The sequence below is a fragment of the Balaenoptera musculus genome, chromosome 8 (genome assembly GCF_009873245.2).
Source record: "Balaenoptera musculus isolate JJ_BM4_2016_0621 chromosome 8, mBalMus1.pri.v3, whole genome shotgun sequence".
Lineage (NCBI taxonomy): Eukaryota > Metazoa > Chordata > Mammalia > Artiodactyla > Balaenopteridae > Balaenoptera > Balaenoptera musculus.
In genome coordinates this window covers 19,602,554-19,620,965 of record NC_045792.1, presented here as the reverse complement: position 1 = coordinate 19,620,965, position 18,412 = coordinate 19,602,554, and the positions used below count along the sequence as shown (strand labels likewise).

Sequence of the window (18,412 nt, the reverse complement as noted above, 5' to 3'; positions counted from 1 at the left end):
TTGATTTAAAAAAGGTCTCAGTGAAAATGGTAATTCAAAAAGTTACACGAAGCAGAAACTAACACACCATTGTAAAGCAATTATACTCCAATAAAGATGTTAAAAAAAAAAAAAGTTACACGTACCACAATGTTCATTGCAGCACTATTTACAATAGCCAGGACATGGAAGCAACCTAAATGTCCATCAACAAATGAATGGATAAAGAAGATGTGGCACATATATACAATGGAATATTACTCAGCCATAAAAAGGAATGAAATTGAGTTATTTGTAATGAGGTAGAGTGACCTCGAGTCTGTCATACAGAGTGAAGTAAGTCAGAAAGAGAAAAACAAATACCGTATGCTAACGCACACATATGGAATCTTAAAAAACAGTACTGATGCACCTAGTGGCAGGGCAGGAATAAATACACAGATGTAGAGAATGGACTTGAGGACACAGTGGGGAAGGGGAAGCTGGGATGAAGTGAGAGAGCAGCACTGACATATATACACTACCAAATGTAAAATGCATGGCTAGTGGGAAGCAGCCGCATAGCACAGGGAGATCAGCTCGATGTTTTGTGATGACCTAGAGGGGTGGGATAGGGAGGGTGGGAGGCAGGCTCAAGAGAGAGGGGATATGGGGATATATGTATACAAGTAGCTGATTCACTTTGTTATACAGCAGAAACTAACACAACATTGTACAGCAATTATACTCCAATAAAGATATAAAAAAAAAGTCTGAGTTGCACTCTCTGGATTTAGAACTGTATGCCAAAAAATTGCTTCAAGTTATTTCTCAGATTTTTAGTCACAATATTTATTCAATAAAATATTTCTATCATTAAAATTTATGAGCGCTCGCTCCTAAGCCTGAGATTTTTTTCATTAGAGATATATTAGACTTACCTAACATCTGGAGATTGGTAGCGTGAAAACATATCGTTTCATCCATGTGTTGAAGAAGCCGACCCGGTGTGCAAACAAGTATATTTATGTTATTGATCCTCTCAGCTTCGTGTTTCAGATCCTGAAAACAGTTGTTTCTTTTGATTACACAGACCCATCACTGAGCAGCCTGTGTACCAAAACTATACAAGCCATCTGCATGCGGCATTTCATCATAGCAATGTAGATACTCTAGAAATAAATGTAATTTCTCCCTTCTATATAGCACATCCAAATTTCTGGGCTAAATAAAAGTCCTTAGTGAAGACCTAAAGAGTTCAGAGCTCCTCTAGATTCTTCATCATATCTGGGATTTTGAAGCCAAGAAAAATATGTGACTGCTCCAAGTCTTTATTTCCTCCTGTGTCTGCCAGAACCTACTTAAAAACTAGAATTATAGCCATTCTTTTAAGTCAGAACCCAGGGGCACTGAACAGGCTCTCTGACACCACTCACCACACTTCTGGACTGAAAACAAGAGCTGAGTTCTCCACATTCTAGAATATCTCTCCTCGAAACAAGAGCCACAGAATGTTAGATGTTAAAGCTGGGTGATAGGTACATGAGTATGTGAGGGCTTGTGATACTCTTCCTTTTTTTGTGCATGTTTGCATATAAATTCAAGAATTCCTCACAATCTAGAAGAGACTCTAGCCGAGACAAGTAGTCCAGGTAAACCAGAAGAAAGAGAAGTAGGGCAGCAGGCTTTACTATAACCTAAAATAAACACGCCTCAAAACTACCTTCTACCTTCCTTTCTTCTGCTGCTGACCCAGCAGTGTTCTGAATTATTCAACCTCCTAGATACTTTATTGAAAGGAACTAGTCTACATACTGAAATGTACCTTTTCCAATGAATATTAACAAATAGATTTACAGGCTAATTAGAATTAATTAGTCTCAGAGAATCTGATCAATCCAGATACCCTGACAAAACAGACTTTCTGGACCTGCAAAACTGACAAACATATTCTGGATGATAGTGACCACACCACGATGCTGCCACCTCCTGTCTAGGGGGCCAGTCTCTGTTTAGATGATATCTCTACCTCTTCCCAGTCAACCGCCACAGTGCTCCAACATAAATAAGTTATAGAAGGAAAGAAAGAAGGACAAGGACAAAAACCCAAACCTTTCCGCCAATGATGAGCCCAGCTGAAAAGTCATGATTCTTCCCTACTTTTCGGAGAACCTCAAAGGTCTGATAGGCCAGTTCTCTTGTAGGTGATATAATCAGAACCCCCAGCCCATCTGTTGAGGTCCACTGCAGACGATACAAGCCTTCCAGCACCTCAAAAAAGAACAAATTCACATTCAGTAAGTCTTTCAGAGAAGCAACTTTTTGACTCCTGAGTCAACCTTGCCCCCCCAAATCAAAGACACCTTCCAAGCAGAAAGCATACCTGTCATGAGTCTTAATCAGAAAGAAGAAACTGTTTGCTTTGTTTTTTCTTTTTCTTCTATCCACCAGAAGCATCCTCCCCCAAGTCATAGAGGAAAAGAAGCCCCATGGCAGTGCAGCTGCTACCAGAGACATGCCATGAGGAGATGGCAATCAGTGAAAGGTCTGTATAGCCCACAGTTCATTAAAACAGATTTCAGAAAAATATATGTCACCATTTTCTGAACAGAAACCACATTAAAATAAACTCTGTGTAACTGCCGTAGTTATACAGTGACTGAATTTTCTAGTTGTAGAAAGATGTTGTTACAAAAACTAGAATTTAAGAGAAAAATGGTTTTTTAACACTTGAAACAAAAAATCAAATGTGATTTTTCTGAGCTGATTATTTAGCAGGAATTAAAAATTATGAGACCAACTGAGTAACAGATATAAGTGAATTCCTAAGAGGCTCTATTGTTTTACTGCTATAAAAGATAGATATCAATGTCCTGGAAAATTCTCAATGAATGACCCAATTTCCTTAAAGTGAGCAATTTCAGCTTTATCCTAAACAGGTGGCAAGTATAAATGCGATTGGCAGGTTTGCAAGGGTGAGTACAGAAACAGCCTTCCCTGCCACGCCACTGGGCTCACTGCAGAGAAGAACCATTCTGACCTGCCACCCTGGAACACCCTACATCCTTCAGGAATTCAGGCTTGTCGGCACACGATAATTCATTCATTCAGTAAGTTATTGAGTGCCCATCATGTGCAAGGTGCTGTGCTAGGACATGGGGGATACAGTAGAAAACAAGACAGATGTGGCACCAGTCTGATAAAGCTTGCATTCTAGACAGGGAAACCCAACATGAAACAACTCTTCACATAATTGTTTATTTCTATCTAGGCACAGAATGTTTTAAAATCATATAACAAAGGATCTGACCCAACATGAAAAAACTACTTACTGGAACAAGGAAAGCCAAAGTCTTGCCAGATCCAGTTTTGGCAGCTCCAAGGACATCTTTACCTTGCAATGCCAACCCAATGGTCTGCTTCTGTATCTCAGTTACCAAACGGTACTGCGCTTCTTGCAAACCTGCCAGTATGGACAGGAAGAAAATGACACTTTAGAGCATCCCTGCAGAACAGTACTATGGGCTGAATTGTGCACCTGCTCAATTCCAGAATTCATATGTTGAACCCCTAACCCCCAGTACTTAGAATGTGACTGTATTCAGACACAGGTGATTAAAGAGGTGATTAAGTTAAAATGAGTCCATTAGGGTGGGCCCAAATCCAATCTGACTGATGTCTTTATAAGAAGGGAAAATTTGGACACAAAAACAAACACTAGGGGTGTGAGTACACAGAGGGACAACTACTTTAAGAGGCAGCAGAGGGCGACCATCTGTAAGCCAAGGAGAGAGGCCTGGAACATATACTTCCATCATGGCCCTCAGAGGAAACCACCCCTGCCAGCACCTTGATCTTAGACTTCTGGCCTCCAGAACAATGAGAAAATAAATTTCTGTTGTTTAAGCCACCTAGTCTGTGTTATTTTGTTCCGGTGGCACAAGCAAATCAATACAAAAGGTGACACATTTTTGTTTGCTCTCTTGCTTATTTTAAACATTTTAATTATTCAGAGGCCCTGGCACCTTGGTTTTTTACTACTGTTTTTTTAATCAGTCCAGAAAGAATGAGAATGACAAATTGGTAAAACTTAAATAAATTAATACTGTTTCTTGCTATAGGTTTTCATGATATCAAAATAAGATTCTTTTTGAATTTTATTTTATTTTTTTATATAGCGTGTTCTTATTAGTTATCTATTTGATACATATTAGTGTATATATGTCAATCCCAATCTCCCAATTCATCCCACCACTACCACCACCACCACTCCCCGCTTTCCCCCCTTGGTGTCCATACGTTTGTTCTCTACATCTGTGTCTCTATTTCTGCCTTGCAAACTGGTTCATCTGTACCATTTTTCTGGGTTCCACATATATGTGTTAACATACGATATTTGTTTTTCTCTTTCTGACTTACTTCACTCTGTATGACAGTCTCTAGATCCATCCACTTCTCAACAAATGACTCAATTTCATTCCTTTTTATGGATGAGTAATATTCCATTGTATATATGTACCACAACTTCTTTATCCATTCGTCTGTCGATGGGCATTCAGGTTGCTTCCATGACCTGGCTATTGTAAGTAGTGCTGCAATGAACATTGGGGTGCATGTGTCTTTTTGAATTATGGTTTTCTCAGGGTATATGCCCAGTAGTGGGATTGCTGGGTCATATGGTAATTCTATTTTTAGTTTTTTAAGGAACCTCCATACTGTTCTCTATAGTGGCTGTATCAATTTACATTCCCACCAACTGTTAAAGAGGGTTCTCTTTTCTCCACACCCTCTCACATTTGTTGTTTGTAGATTTTCTGATGATGCCCATTCTAACCGGTGTGAAGTGATACCTCATTGTAGTTTTGATTTGCATTCCTCTAATAATTAGTGAGGCTGAGCAGCTTTTCATGTGCCCCTCGGCCATCTGTATGTCTTCTTTGGAGAAATGTCTATTTAGGTTTTTTGCCCATTTTTTGATTGGGTTGTTTGTTTTTTTAATATTGAGCTGCCTGAGCTGTTTATATATTTTGGAGATTAATCCTTTGTCCGTTGATTCATTTGCAAATATTTTCTCCCATTCTGAGGGTTGTCTTTTCGTCTTGTTTATAGTTTCCTTTGCTGTGCAAAAGCTTTTAAATTTCATTAGGTCCCACAAAATAAGACTTTTTTCAGGTTAAACTTTCTCTAAACATTTTTCCATTTAAAAAAAGCATCAAGAAATCCAACAATATGTCCAAGATCACCATGAACCTACCTTTCAGTGTTTTTTTGGACAAGGGGAAATCTGAAAATCTTGTAATTTCATTTACATTTATCTGAAAAGTAAAAGGGGACTGTGTGAGATAAGGCAAAATAACATACTGCATAATTCATTTGTTTTACAACAAAACTAATTTTTGTCTACATTGTGCTGCGTAGCACATCCTTGGTACTGCAGGATTGAATTCAATCATCACTTCTAAGTAAAAACTATCATTCCTTCTGAAAAGAAATATGCCTTGAAGAAGCTATCATCAAAAATATAACTCTGTAACCATTTCAACTGGTTAAAAAAAAAACTTCATTCACTCAACACACACACACACACACACACACACACACCCCTACCTTCAATATCTTCAAACACCTCTAAAATGTTAACAATACAATAAGTCATCATCACGTCAATTTTAGGAAGAAAATTTCCCTTCATCCCATCCTTCAAAGAATATCAGTCTAGGAAGTAAAGGGCAAAATGACTATAAACCACAGACCACAATGAGAAAACTTCTCTTTACACACTTTAGAGACTAACTTGAAGTTAGGTGCAGAAATATATCTTGCTAGCACAAACCTTTCAAACCCAACCTGACAACTACTCGTTTGGGGGTATACTGGAGATGGGGTATTATTTAACAATAACCAGGGAAAGTGTCTCTGTCATGATCTGAAGTCACAAAAAGTAACATTTTGCCCTTTAACTTTACATTATCTAAATGTTCATCACTGATGTTCTTCATTAGCATAAACCCAATTTTCTGAATGTCATTTCGGATGCTCAGGAGAATTATTTTATCATAGATGCTGAAAGTAGGAACTACTCAGATCTGGGAATGTGCTGCCAAATTATTCATGATTCGCAAAAGGGGGAAGCTGCATTTGTAAGGTTCATTTATTAACATTACACTCCAGGCAGTAAAGGGATGACAGCCTGTATTTCATTTTAGTCTACAGATTCTTAATGTAGTCCAGACAGGGTTATTCTCTGGCCTCAAATGATGAAAACATAATTATTAAAACATTGCCTTAATCCCTACAACTCATTCCAGATAACACTGGAGAGGAGGCAGAATCAGTGTACGAACAGTAGAAGGAGAAAACTTCATTCAAATAATATCCTGTCCTATCAAGGAACCTAAATTAGGAGGTAAGTAATCTCCCAAACCGGACATTAAAATCAGGTGCAGTCCACCCTGCACTTGTGGTGTTATCAGCTAAAAATCTGTTTTCACAGCAAGTAGAATGCTTACAGGAGCTAGACGGGCAACACACACTTTAATCCCCATCACAGATACAGCCCACAGGCAAAGTGGGCTACTCAGACAAAAGAGTGCATATCTTTCTAAAGTCTATCAACCTCCTAAAGGAAAAGTCTGGAAGAAACAAACTATTCCAGTACTCTACCAGCCATTACAACATAAAACTGCACACTATACGCTTAGAAAGAGGTCACCAAAGAAACAAAAAGGACATTTTTTACTCCACTGATGTCTAGAACAAGGGTCAGCAGACTATGGCCCACAGGCCCAATCTTTTCCTCCCTGTTTTTGTAAATACAGTTTTACTGGGGCACAACTACAACCATTCATTTACATACTGTCTATGTAGTTGTGACAGAGACCATCTGGCCCACAAAACTTAATATTCACTATCTTAATATTCACTATCTTAATATTCACAACTACAACCATTCATTTACATACTGTCTATGTAGTTGTGACAGAGACCATCTGGCCCACAAAACTTAATATTCACTATCTTAATATTCACAGAAAAAGTCTGCCAAGCATGTTCTAGAAGACTGTCAATTATAGTCCAAGGAACACTAGGAAGCCACAAAAGAAGATGGCTATGGTTCCTACAAAAAAAATAAAACTCTCTTTCCCCTTCCCTTCATCCTTTTCTTTTCTTAGAAAAAAATCACTCTTAGAAAAATCATAACATCTCTATCAATCAAAACCTCTAAAAATCTGTATCATCATTCTTCTGAAATCAAAGAACAGATGTTTCAGTGACGATACTTATTAAGAATGTCCCAGCATTGGTGGAAAAGTTAGAGGGGTCAGAGGAAAGGAGAACAGGGTGGATATTACTTAACCACTCTCCTATACTTCTTCCAACTGTCTTTTTTTCACAAAAGTGAATGATGCTTTTACATCCCGAAGCAGGCAGGAAAAAGTATTTAAAACTTCCTGGAATGCTCCACCTATAGCAATCAAGAGAAGAAAAGCAATCTACTTCAAATTACACCAGACCAAATTCTGATTAGAGAAAAAAAAAATCAGATTAGAAAGCAGAGTTCCTATACAGCATAGCTGATTACAATAAAAAATCTAAATGAATCCTAGGTGCGGAGAGCTTGAGTCATTCAGCAAGTGAAAACCATTACTAAACAAAGAGTTCAACATTTCTCCATAAGCTTCAATCCCCAGCTCTCCGTCAGCCCCTCTAGAACACACACCCTACATAGTGGCCTTAGAAATAAGCCACCCAGAGTTCCCACTTCGGGAGCAAAGCTGACTGATAAATGCCAGCTGTCACCCCTCTAGAGCCACCACTGAAAAAGCCATGCCTGAATGGGAGAAAATATTTGCAAATGAAGCAACTGACAAAGGATTAATCTCCAAGATTTACAAGCAGCTCATGCAGCTCAATAACAAAAAAACGAACAACCCAATCCAAAAATGGGCAGAAGACCTAAATAGACATTTCTCCAAAGAAGATATACAGATGGCCTACAGACACATGAAAGAATGCTCAACATCATTAATCATTAGAGAAATGCAAATCAAAACTACAATGAGATATCATCTCACACCAGTCAGAATGGCCATCATCAAAAAATCTAGAAACAATAAATGCTGGAGAGGGTGTGGAGGAAAGGGAACACTCTTGCACTGTTGGTGGGAATGGAAATTGATACAGCCACTATGGAGAACAGTATGGAGGTTCCTTAAAAAACTACAAATAGAACTACCATACGACCCAGCAATCCCACTACTGGGCATATACCCTGAGAAAACCATAGGTCAAAAAGTGTCATGTACCACAATGTTCATTGCAGCTCTATTTACAATAGCCAGGACATGGAAGCAACCTAAATGTCCATCGACAGGTGAATGGATAAAGAAGATGTGGCACATATATACAATGGAATATTACTCAGCCATAAAAAGAAATGAAATGGAGGTATTTGTAATGAGGTGGATGGAGTTAGAGTCTGTCATACAGAGTGAAGTAAGTCAGAAAGAGAAAAACAAATACAGTATGCTAACACACATATACGGAATCTAAGGAAAAAAAAAAAAAAGGCCATGAAGAACCTAGTGGCAAGACGGGAATAAAGACACAGACCTACTAGAGAATGGACTTGAGGATATGGGGAGGGGGTGGGGTGAGATGTGACAGGGTAAGAGAGTGGCATGGACATATATACACTACCAAATGTAAAATAGATAACTAGTGGGAAGCAACCGCATAGCACAGGGAGATCAGCTCGGTGCTTTGTGACCACCTAGAGGGGTGGGATAGGGAGGGTGGGAGGGAGGGAGAAGCAAGAGGGAAGAGAAATGGGAACATGTTGTATATGTATAACTGATTCACTTTGTTATAAAGCAGAAGCTAACACACCATTGTAAGGCAATTATACTTCAATAAAGATGTTTAAAAAAAAAAAAAAAAAAAAAAAAAGCCATGCCTGCCTGGCCTGCACCCAGCCAATGACCAAGCACAGCAGCAGTACCCGTTCCCGCAGGACAGGGGATTCCTCTAATGTGCAACTTTGGTTCGAGGACATCCTGTCAGCTTTCTGAAAACAGTGTTGCAGCCTGCGTGCTTCCTACCCCCTCCTCCTTCTGTCCTCCTTCCTTTCCCTCCCTATTCCTGTTCCCTCTCCTTTACCTTTACAGACACTTTCCCCCAATAAATTCCAATTCACTTAACCCCATCTTGGCATCTGCCTCTCAGAGAACCCAAAATCTAGACTATACCAACAGTCTAGCCTCCAGAACCTTTACAGTTTGGATATATTCTCTAATTGCCCCCAGAAACTCACCACTGTTTCTAAATAAAGCTTTTAAAGACAGCCTCTATATAAGTTTCCTACCGTTGCTGTAACAAATTACCAAGAACAGTGGCTTAAACCAATATAAATTTATTACTTACAATTCTGGAAGTCAGAAGTCCAAAACCAGTCTCACTCAACTAAAATCAAGGTGTTGGCAGGGCTGTATTCTTTTGGGTAACTTTAGGAGAGAATCCATTTCCTTGCTTTTTCCAGCTTCTAGAGGCTGCCCACATTCCTTGGCTTATGGCCCCCTTCCATCTTCAAAGCCAGCCAGCATGGACAGTCAAGTCTCTCACTTCACAGTGCTCTGACATTGACTCTTCTGCCTCCCTCCTCCACACTTAAGGGCCCTTGGATGATTACACTGGGTCCACTTGGATAATCCAGATCAACCAACATATTTTAAAGTCAGCTGATTAGCAACCTGAATTACCCCTTGCCATGTAACTTATTCACAGGATGCTGACGTCTTCAGGAGGTCATTATTCTACCTACTACAGCCTCCAAAGCCATTCAGTCTACCTTCAACCCTCTTCTTCAACCTCATCTGAAGCCAATTCTGGAACACATATCACACTCCAAGGAGTATGTCCCCCTCAAAGAACACCATGTATTTTCACATCTTTTTGTATCTCCTCTTGTTGCTCCCTCCACCTACAATGTCCTTGCCAATCTTTTCCACCTGGAGAACACGTCATTCAAGAACTGGCTCCACTCATGGCTACCACAAACTGCGGTACAGTTCATGCTCTACCCAAAGGCATCTGGTAAGGCCGACGTGTGGGAGCTGAAATCCAGCCCACTTTCAGCTCCACCAGCCAGGCCTGAGGCTGCAACCGCCAGGAAGAAGGGTAGCGTGCCCAGAGGAAAAACCTTTCTCTAAGTCATCTGGCCAGAAAGGGCTCTGCACAGAATAACTCAACCTTTTTCCCCTGATTACACCATCCTCGAACTCCAGGGCACTGCACATATTTACTAGCATTACATCTGTCAAAATGTATCAACCCCACCCCACCTCCCTAGAGATACAGACAGGTATTTTTTTCCCACCTATTTTTACCTAAGCCTCAACAACAACCTGTCAAAATGTTTCAAAATGTCTCTGAATCAAATTGTTCAGTATTTCACCAGTGAGGCTACTGACCACCACCTGTGTCCTGTCCACTGTAATAAAACTTCTGTGCACAGATTCTACCATCTGAGAAGCCATATGGTAGGGTCTGCCCCTTTTTACATACAATCTGCCCTGACGGTATTCTAGTATTGCTAGCCATGGCAACTGACTCCATACTGCATTTATTTCTTAACAAAATCTTAAGAAAATATTTCTAAAACTTAAAAAAAAAAAAAGAACAATACTTGGCAGGAAAAAAAATGTTCCTTCAACTTAGTGAAAAGATTGGGATTTAAACATTTGTGCAACACAGTAAAGCATGGTGGTCTGGAGCCCTGGCATCAGACCTATGCCTCCTGGATTAGAACTTTTTCCCTTACTATCAATAGCATTTTCACTTACTGTTTAATGTAGTGCAAATTATTTAGCCTTGCTCTGTCTTAAAGTTTCCTCACTTATATAATGGGAACTATCTCATAGGGCTGTTTGTTGTGAGAATATGGCAAATCAACATGTATAAAAGCTTGATAAACGTTAGTAATTATTATTAAAACAAGAGACCAAAAAGAACGGACCCACGTTACCGAGCAGAATAAAGCCACCTGGAAAAGGTCAGTGTGCACCAAACATCTAAACACTGAAGGTCTTCTCAAGGACAAGCACTGTGGGACCCATCTTTGCGGAGAGCAAAGCAAGTATATCATCAATGGCCTAGTGGTAGAGTTGACAAAGAAGTTAAAGCCAGTCATCACAGCCTGCTGACGACTGCTATAATAACGGCATATACAAAATGCTACGGACACACAGCAGCCCTAACCCTACCTGGGGAGGTCAGGAAGAGAAGTTGGAGGTAAATCTTGGAGGATGAGTAGGTGTCCCTAGGGTTGGGGAAATGGGACTGCTCACTGCAAGCAGTGGAAACATCAAGGACCAGGACAAGAAGCATCAAGGATCATGGCCAGTTCCCAAAAGTGCAGGTTGTTCTTCCATGTGTGCCTACCACATACCACTTGGTTTATATACATCACCTCATTTGAGCCTGACAACACTCTGGGTGGTTAATAATCTCTGTTGAATAAAGAAATTGAGACACAGGGACATAAAGAAATTTGGCGAGTCAACACCTGAACTGAGTGAGATTTAAACCAGGTCTGCCTGACTACCAATAACTTACTCTTTCACTGGACTAGAACACGCTGACACATTGAAGTGTTTGACCACTTTCCTGAAAATAACTGTGAGCCAAGGAAGGGTTTTAATCAGGAGTAAAACAATTGGATCTCATCTTGGAAAGAATCATTCTAGCAAATATGGAGGATAGATTAGAAGGCAGAAAGGCCTAAGGGACAAATCCCACCACCTGTTTTAGTAACTGAAGTTTTGCTATGCCCATTTAAGTATTTCCATGGCAAGCTTTTGTGTTACAATGGCAGAGTTGAGTAGTTCCACCCTTACAACCTGCAAAGCTAAAACCATTTACTGTCCTGTCCTTTACAGGAAAAGTCTGCTGACCCATGTTACAAGCAATAGCTACTGTAGTAACCCAGGCAAGAGATGATGGAGCCTGAACTAAGGCATGGCACTGGGGATGGAGAAGCATTTGAGAAATTTAAGAAGCAGAGTTAATCACCACTGTGACTAACTGAATGTAAAAGTGTTAAGACGGAGGCCTCTAGGATTACTCCTAGGTTTCTAGCTCAGCAGTCTGCTTAGATGGTGGGGCTAGGATGGGGTAGCTTAAATAATGGTCCCCAAATACGTCCATATCCCAATCTCCGGAACTGTGGATATTATCTTACATGACAAAAGAGACTTTGCACAGTGATTAAAGATCTTGAGGTGGGGAGATTATCCTCAATTATTTGAGTAGACCCTAAATGTGATCAAAAGTACCCTTACAAAAAAAGGATAGAGGTAGATTTGACATAGAACAGGAGAAGGCAGTGTGTCCATGGAGGCAGAGATCGGAGTAATGCAGCCACAGGCCAAGGAATACATCCACCAGAAGCTAGAAGAAGCAAGAAACAGAATTTCCCCTAGAACCTCTAGAGGGAGTGTGTCCCCACTGACACCTTGATTTCAGCCCAGTGAAACTGATTTCAGACTTCTGGCTTCCAGAACTGTGAGAGAATAAATTCCTGTTGTTTTTAGACACCAAATTTGTGGTAATTTGCCATGGTGGCAATACGGAAATAATACACAGGACTGTTAATTTAGAAGAAAAATATAATGAACTCAGTTATAGATCTGCGACATTTAAGGTATCCTTTGACACAAAGACATCCAGCGCAGTCAGAAAAAAAAAAAAAAAAAGGATATGAACTCAGAAGAGCTCTGGGTAGAATGCAAGAAGGAGGAGTCACAAGAATAAACCTTGGAATTACACAAGAGAAGAGAACAGAGTGAGAAGGAGCAAGGGCTGAGGCTCTCCTCCAGAAGCAATTCCAGTCAGATGAAGAAGAGCCCAAAATGCAATCTGACAGTAATTTACCTTACAGTGGCTTCTTGAGGTGCTGTGTATACAGCAGCAGTAGTAATATAACAGGTAATATATGGAATATTTATGCATCAGGCATTGTGCAAAATACTTTACATGCATTCTTACTAACTGCCCATAACTTATAAGGTAGATATTACTATGCCTTTTAAAGACCAGAGAAGCAAAGTAACTTGCCCAAAGTCACTCATCGGGCAACCAAAAGCCAGAATCAAATCATCATCATCTTAACTTAAAAGCCCAAAACAAACTCTAAGCTCCATCTAACCTTACTTTTGATCTAAGCGTTGTTTAAAGAAAAGCTATACCAGCATGACACGTGATGACTTTAATTCCAAATATATCCCATATGCTAAATCCCCGATTACACTGCACTAGAAGGGGGCAATCACTGAAAGGCTAAGTGAGGTGGGTGAAGGCCAACAGACGTGGAATTTAGGAGGAAGGAAAAGAAGGGGCAGTGGCAGCCCCAAGGAGCGCGAGCTTGGAAGAGATCAAGAAGTCAAAATGATAACTACAGGGACATTCATCTGGGAACATCAGCTACATTGTGGGATGGCAGGTACCAGAAACAGACCATGAGTCCAGCTTTTCTATAGCAATTCTTGGATGGGGACAAACAAGTAGAAAAAATAAGCATAGGAAGGATGGTGATGAGAGATGCAAGACTAGCATAACGGCTAAAAGCAAAGGCTCTGGAATCAGAAAGACGTGAGTCTAGGTTCCAGACAAGTTTCTCACTCTCTTGGAGCCTCAATGTTCTCATCTGTAAAATGGAAATAAGACCCAATGCCTCAGATCAAGTCAAATAATTAATGTGAAGCACATGGTGAGTGGCTTAAAATGTGTCATTATTTACCATTACTGTTGTTAGTATTATTTTTATGAATATTGCTATACCTATTATAGCAATTAATCTCCCTATGCTTAAGTACCACTGCATTTCCATCATTTTATCAAGACCAGTGTGGTGAGCAGAAGAGCGGCCTGGACGGTCAGGAGGCCTGGGTTGTGGCACCCAGCAGACCACCTGTGGCCTCAACAGGGCCCCGGGTGGCACCCCTCACCCCACTCCCTTCTCCGGGACTAACGGCTTGCTCCCCAGGCAGGGTCCCAGTGACAGGTCGGCCCCCTCGTCTGTGCAGCCCAGCGCGGCAGGGACATGTAGCCCCGCAGCCGGCCCGCGCCCCCTTCCCGGTGCCGGCCTCACCTTCTCATAGTTCTGCATAAGGCGGCTGATAACCTCGCGCTCGACCTGCCACTCGGGTTTCTTCAGCTGCTTCCTCAACTGGTTTTTTTGGCTCTGCTTGTGGCTGTGTTTCTTCTTCCAACGATTGAAGCTCCGCACCGGGTCAGGCCGAGCTCCTGGACCCTGAGAGGTGGAAGTTTTGCCCATCGCGGCGGTGGCGACAGCCCACACGGTGCCCAAACACGAGATGAGGCTAGGAGGACGTACGGCACTGAGACGACGCGGAACCAGCGTGGGGAAAGAGGACGACTGCGCGTGCGCGAAACCACGAGCCCGCCCCCCGGGCTTTCGAAACCTGGGCAAGCGCGGTGTTCACAGCTACAAAAAAGTGGGCGGTGATTGGCGTCTCGGAATCCTCAGAGAGGAGCGGAGCAGGCTCGGGGGAAACGGAAACGGGGCAATCGGAAACGGGGCAATCTGAGGAAGAGGGCGGGGCTGAGTGGCTTCTAAAGCACGCCGGCGCTTTAAATAGGCGCATGCGCGCTGGTTGCTGTTACTATGGTGAGGTCGTACAACTTAACCCTTAAGGGCTGTTACTTTGCTCTCGGTTTTCCTTAGCGAACTGCGCGCTAACACCGCTGCGCGCACCTCCACCCCCCGCCACACGCACACACACCGCCCCATCCCCCCGCCACACACACATATACACACACACACACACACACACACACACACACCCATCTATGAATTATAATTGTGATCCTCGTTTTGCATGTTTCAGCCCACGGAGCCGAATGGTTTGCCCCAAAATCAAACAGCTAGTTAACAACTTCTGATTTCTGTCCACTGCAGGGTACCTCCCTAGGAATAAAAATGAATATTCTGTATTCTTCTTATGTCCTTCTGGGTTTTCCCCTTTTTCTAGCCCGTCAGAGTGTAGCTGCAGCAGTAGGGAGCTGGAGCAGAGTCAAATTGAATTGCCTTAAAAGGCTATCATGAAGACAAAATAAGTAAAAATAAAGAATTAAAAGAAAAGTTATTTGCAAGTTGGCCGTTTAAGTGAATTGGCTTTCAGTGAATTGGTTTTTCTGGTACATTTACCTAGAGCACAAATATACACTAGAGAGGGGTGAGGGCAGAGTTGTGGCAAGGAAAACAGGGAAATTAAGTTCAAAGTTCACATGCAGAGTATTGGGACCCTCAAATTCCCCTTCCAACCCCACAAAGCCAGATGAATGCCCCAACCACGAGCCCATTTCCTAAACAGAGGATGGAGGGTGAGGGAGTGGGGGAGCAGGTGAACTGGAAAATCTCCACACTCAGAGTCACTAGATGTGGTAGAGAGTAAAGCTCAATATGGGGAGGTTATATAAAAGTATATACATCCACCAGAAGTTAAAAATAGAACTACCACAAGATCTAGCAATTCTACTTCTGGATACACACAGAAAAGAATTGAAAGCACGGTCTGGAAGAGACCTGCATTCCCATGTTCATAGCAGCATTATTCACAGTAGCCGAAAGGTGGAAGCAACCCAAGTGTCCATCCACAAATGGTGGATAAACAAAATGAGGTATATGCATACAATGGAATATTATTTATTCATCCTTAAGAAGGAAGGAAATTCTGACAATGCTACAACATAGATGAACCTTGAAGACATGAGGCTAAATGAGATAAGACAGTCACAAAACGACAAATACCATCTGATTCCACTTATATAAGGTACCTAAAGTAGTCAGATTTTTAGAGATGGAAAGTAAAATGGTGGTTGCCAGGGGCTGGGGGGAGGGGAAATGAGGAACTGCTCTTTAGGGGGTAGAGAGTTTCAGTTTTGTAAGATGAAAAGAGTTCTGGAGGTTGGTTGCACAAGGATGTGAATATACGTAATGCCACTGAACTCTACACTTTAAACTGGTTTAAATGGCAAATTTTATGTGTACTTTACCACAATTTTTTAAATTATTTTAATTTTTTAAGGGTATATACAGAACAATGAGGCTCTCAACTCTAATTCTCACTTTTCTCGTAAATCTGAGGCAGCCAAGCATAAACATGCCTCAGGCAAAAAAACTGGACCGTTTGTCTCTCGGGAAGCTGACTGGCATAAGAGAAAGACCTGGATATGATGGCATTTAGGCAGCGACCAAATAAATGGCAAGTCATTGACCTCCCCCTGGCTCTTCAGTGAAACCTACCAATTAATAAGCCCTTCCAAACACTTGTTTCTGATCAGCCTTACTCAAATACGAAATAATAAGCAAAGACCACCAAACATTTGAGGAAATCTTTTAACTAAAAAGTTGGAAGCGAAAACTAACAAATGAATGCAAAGAGAAAAATAAATCTTCAAAAGTTAATATTTTTAGAAAGATAAGACATGGTATCCATGTGTAAGAACAGAAACTATTCAGAGAATTAAATAGAACTCAATGGAAATCATTTTGTTCATTATATATATCAAATTTTTGACATAAAATAAGAAAATTCAAAGCTTAATCACAATAAAAAACTCAATATCACATTCCAAAGTCACTAATGGATTTAATGATTTGTAACAAAAATAATTCACATCCTGATTGGATAAAATAACATTTTTATGATGGTTTCAATGCTTATTTACTCCAATAACCTGTTTTCTGTAGAAATGACCCTGAGACAGACATTCAGTGACATTGAGGACATTAAATAGTTGTTAACATATTTTAATTTTCAGACTACATCCTCCACTACCAGCCAATATTCAAAAAGCTCCTGGGAATTCCCTGGTGGTCCAGTGGTTAAGACCCTGCGCTCCCAATGCAGGGGGGCTAAGTTCGATCCCTTGTCAGGGAACTAGATCCCGCATGCCGCAACTAAAGATCCCGCATGCCGCAACTAAAGATCCCGCATGCCGCAAAGAAGATCTCGCACGCAGCAACGAAGATCCCGCGTGCCACAACGAAGACCCGGCGCAACCAATAAATAAATAAATACTTTAAAAAAAAAAAAGGCCCCTAAAGGGCTAAAAAGTATTTGGAAATATGCCTGGTAACTGCTACTACAAATACAGGCAAAACTTCAGTGGGGGCAGGGGCTTTACTAAAATTTAGGGGGAGAAGGATGTAATATCAGTTCCTCATACATTATAACCCATTTAATATTATTCATCATCAGTTTCTATTTCAATTTTTACATAGTTGTGGTTGTTCATCATCAAAATTCTTCAAATTACATATGTCTCTAAAATTTGAAAAGACCATTGTATGCTTTCTGTACTTTAAAACTGTTTTTTAAAGATTATCTTATCTGCAAAAGCATAGAAGCAATGATACCCAGTAGTGATGAGCCCAACTGCCATCCAGATCTTGGTCTGTAAATACTCTTTTTTCCAATCAAATGAACCAGAGCTCTTTGGAGAAATAACTAATTCCAGGGATGGGGCAGGAAAAGTATAGGATGAGCCTAGAATGTCTTGAGGTGCCAAAAAATTTTTAAAAAGAGTTCAAAGAATGATGGGAATAGAGGGCACAATTCTATTTATTGACCTAGGTGCTAGTCATAAGAATGTTGGCCTCGTAATACTTCATAAGTTCTATACTTGTTTTATATAGTTTTCTATAGGTTTGTTATATTTTCAGTAAAAATGGTCTAAAACATAAAATGTCCACACCAAAAGAATCATACCAAAATAGTGCTGAGAAAATACATTTAAACCTAGGTATTTTCAAAAGTATATCTTTGGCTAGCATTCTAACCTTTATCCAGATAATTTAGCTTGAAAAATATCGATAATTTATAAAAGAGCATTGTTTATTGCCTCTAATTGAGTTTTAGTGACAGGATGACCTCAAATGGACTTTCACATTGTTTATTTTATAATGATTTCAAAATTAATATTTTAATACCCTTCCATGTTTCAATGAACTAAAAGGTAGATGTATAGTTCTTAGATGATATGAAAATTTCAAATGTATAAAAAAACGATTTTTGCTGTGTTTTTCACCATTAAGTTTGAAGAACGTACGACAGGGATATGGAATTCTCTAGAATTACTTTTTGAGAATCTTCCTGTCAAAATCCATTTGACTTTTCATTTACAAAATTGTGACACTATCATACCTCTGACTTCCAAGCTATTAATAATAGTAGTAGTAGTATATTAATAATAATATTATTATTACTGCTGAAATTATTATTATTTGAACCAAATTTTTTTCCAAATATCAACCTATGAACCAGTAGTTACTTTTTTTTTCTTAAGGATGGATCATTTTCAATTTGCCGTAACATCTTCACCTCAAAACTGTAGCACTTCAAACTTTAGTCAGGTAACAGTATTTTTTTTT

General features: G+C 40.3%; 1 protein-coding gene across 2 annotated transcripts in view; it reads right to left on the bottom strand.

Annotated features, from left to right (window-relative positions):
- Positions 1 to 14,375, bottom strand: part of DDX10 (DEAD-box helicase 10) — a 245,847-nt gene extending 231,472 nt beyond the window's left edge. The window contains exons 1-5 of one of the 2 annotated variants that reach the window (XM_036861635.1): positions 14,105 to 14,375; positions 5,213 to 5,273; positions 3,291 to 3,421; positions 2,071 to 2,229; positions 900 to 1,020 (exon numbers count right to left, since the gene is read on the bottom strand). In XM_036861635.1, coding sequence (XP_036717530.1) covers positions 900 to 1,020; positions 2,071 to 2,229; positions 3,291 to 3,421; positions 5,213 to 5,273; positions 14,105 to 14,290 — 658 coding nt within the window. In that variant the 5' untranslated portion in view covers positions 14,291 to 14,375. The remainder of the gene's footprint in view (positions 1 to 899; positions 1,021 to 2,070; positions 2,230 to 3,290; positions 3,422 to 5,212; positions 5,274 to 14,104) is intronic. The other variant, XM_036861636.1, reaches the window with a different exon arrangement.
- Between the last annotated feature and the right edge of the window lie 4,037 nt (positions 14,376 to 18,412).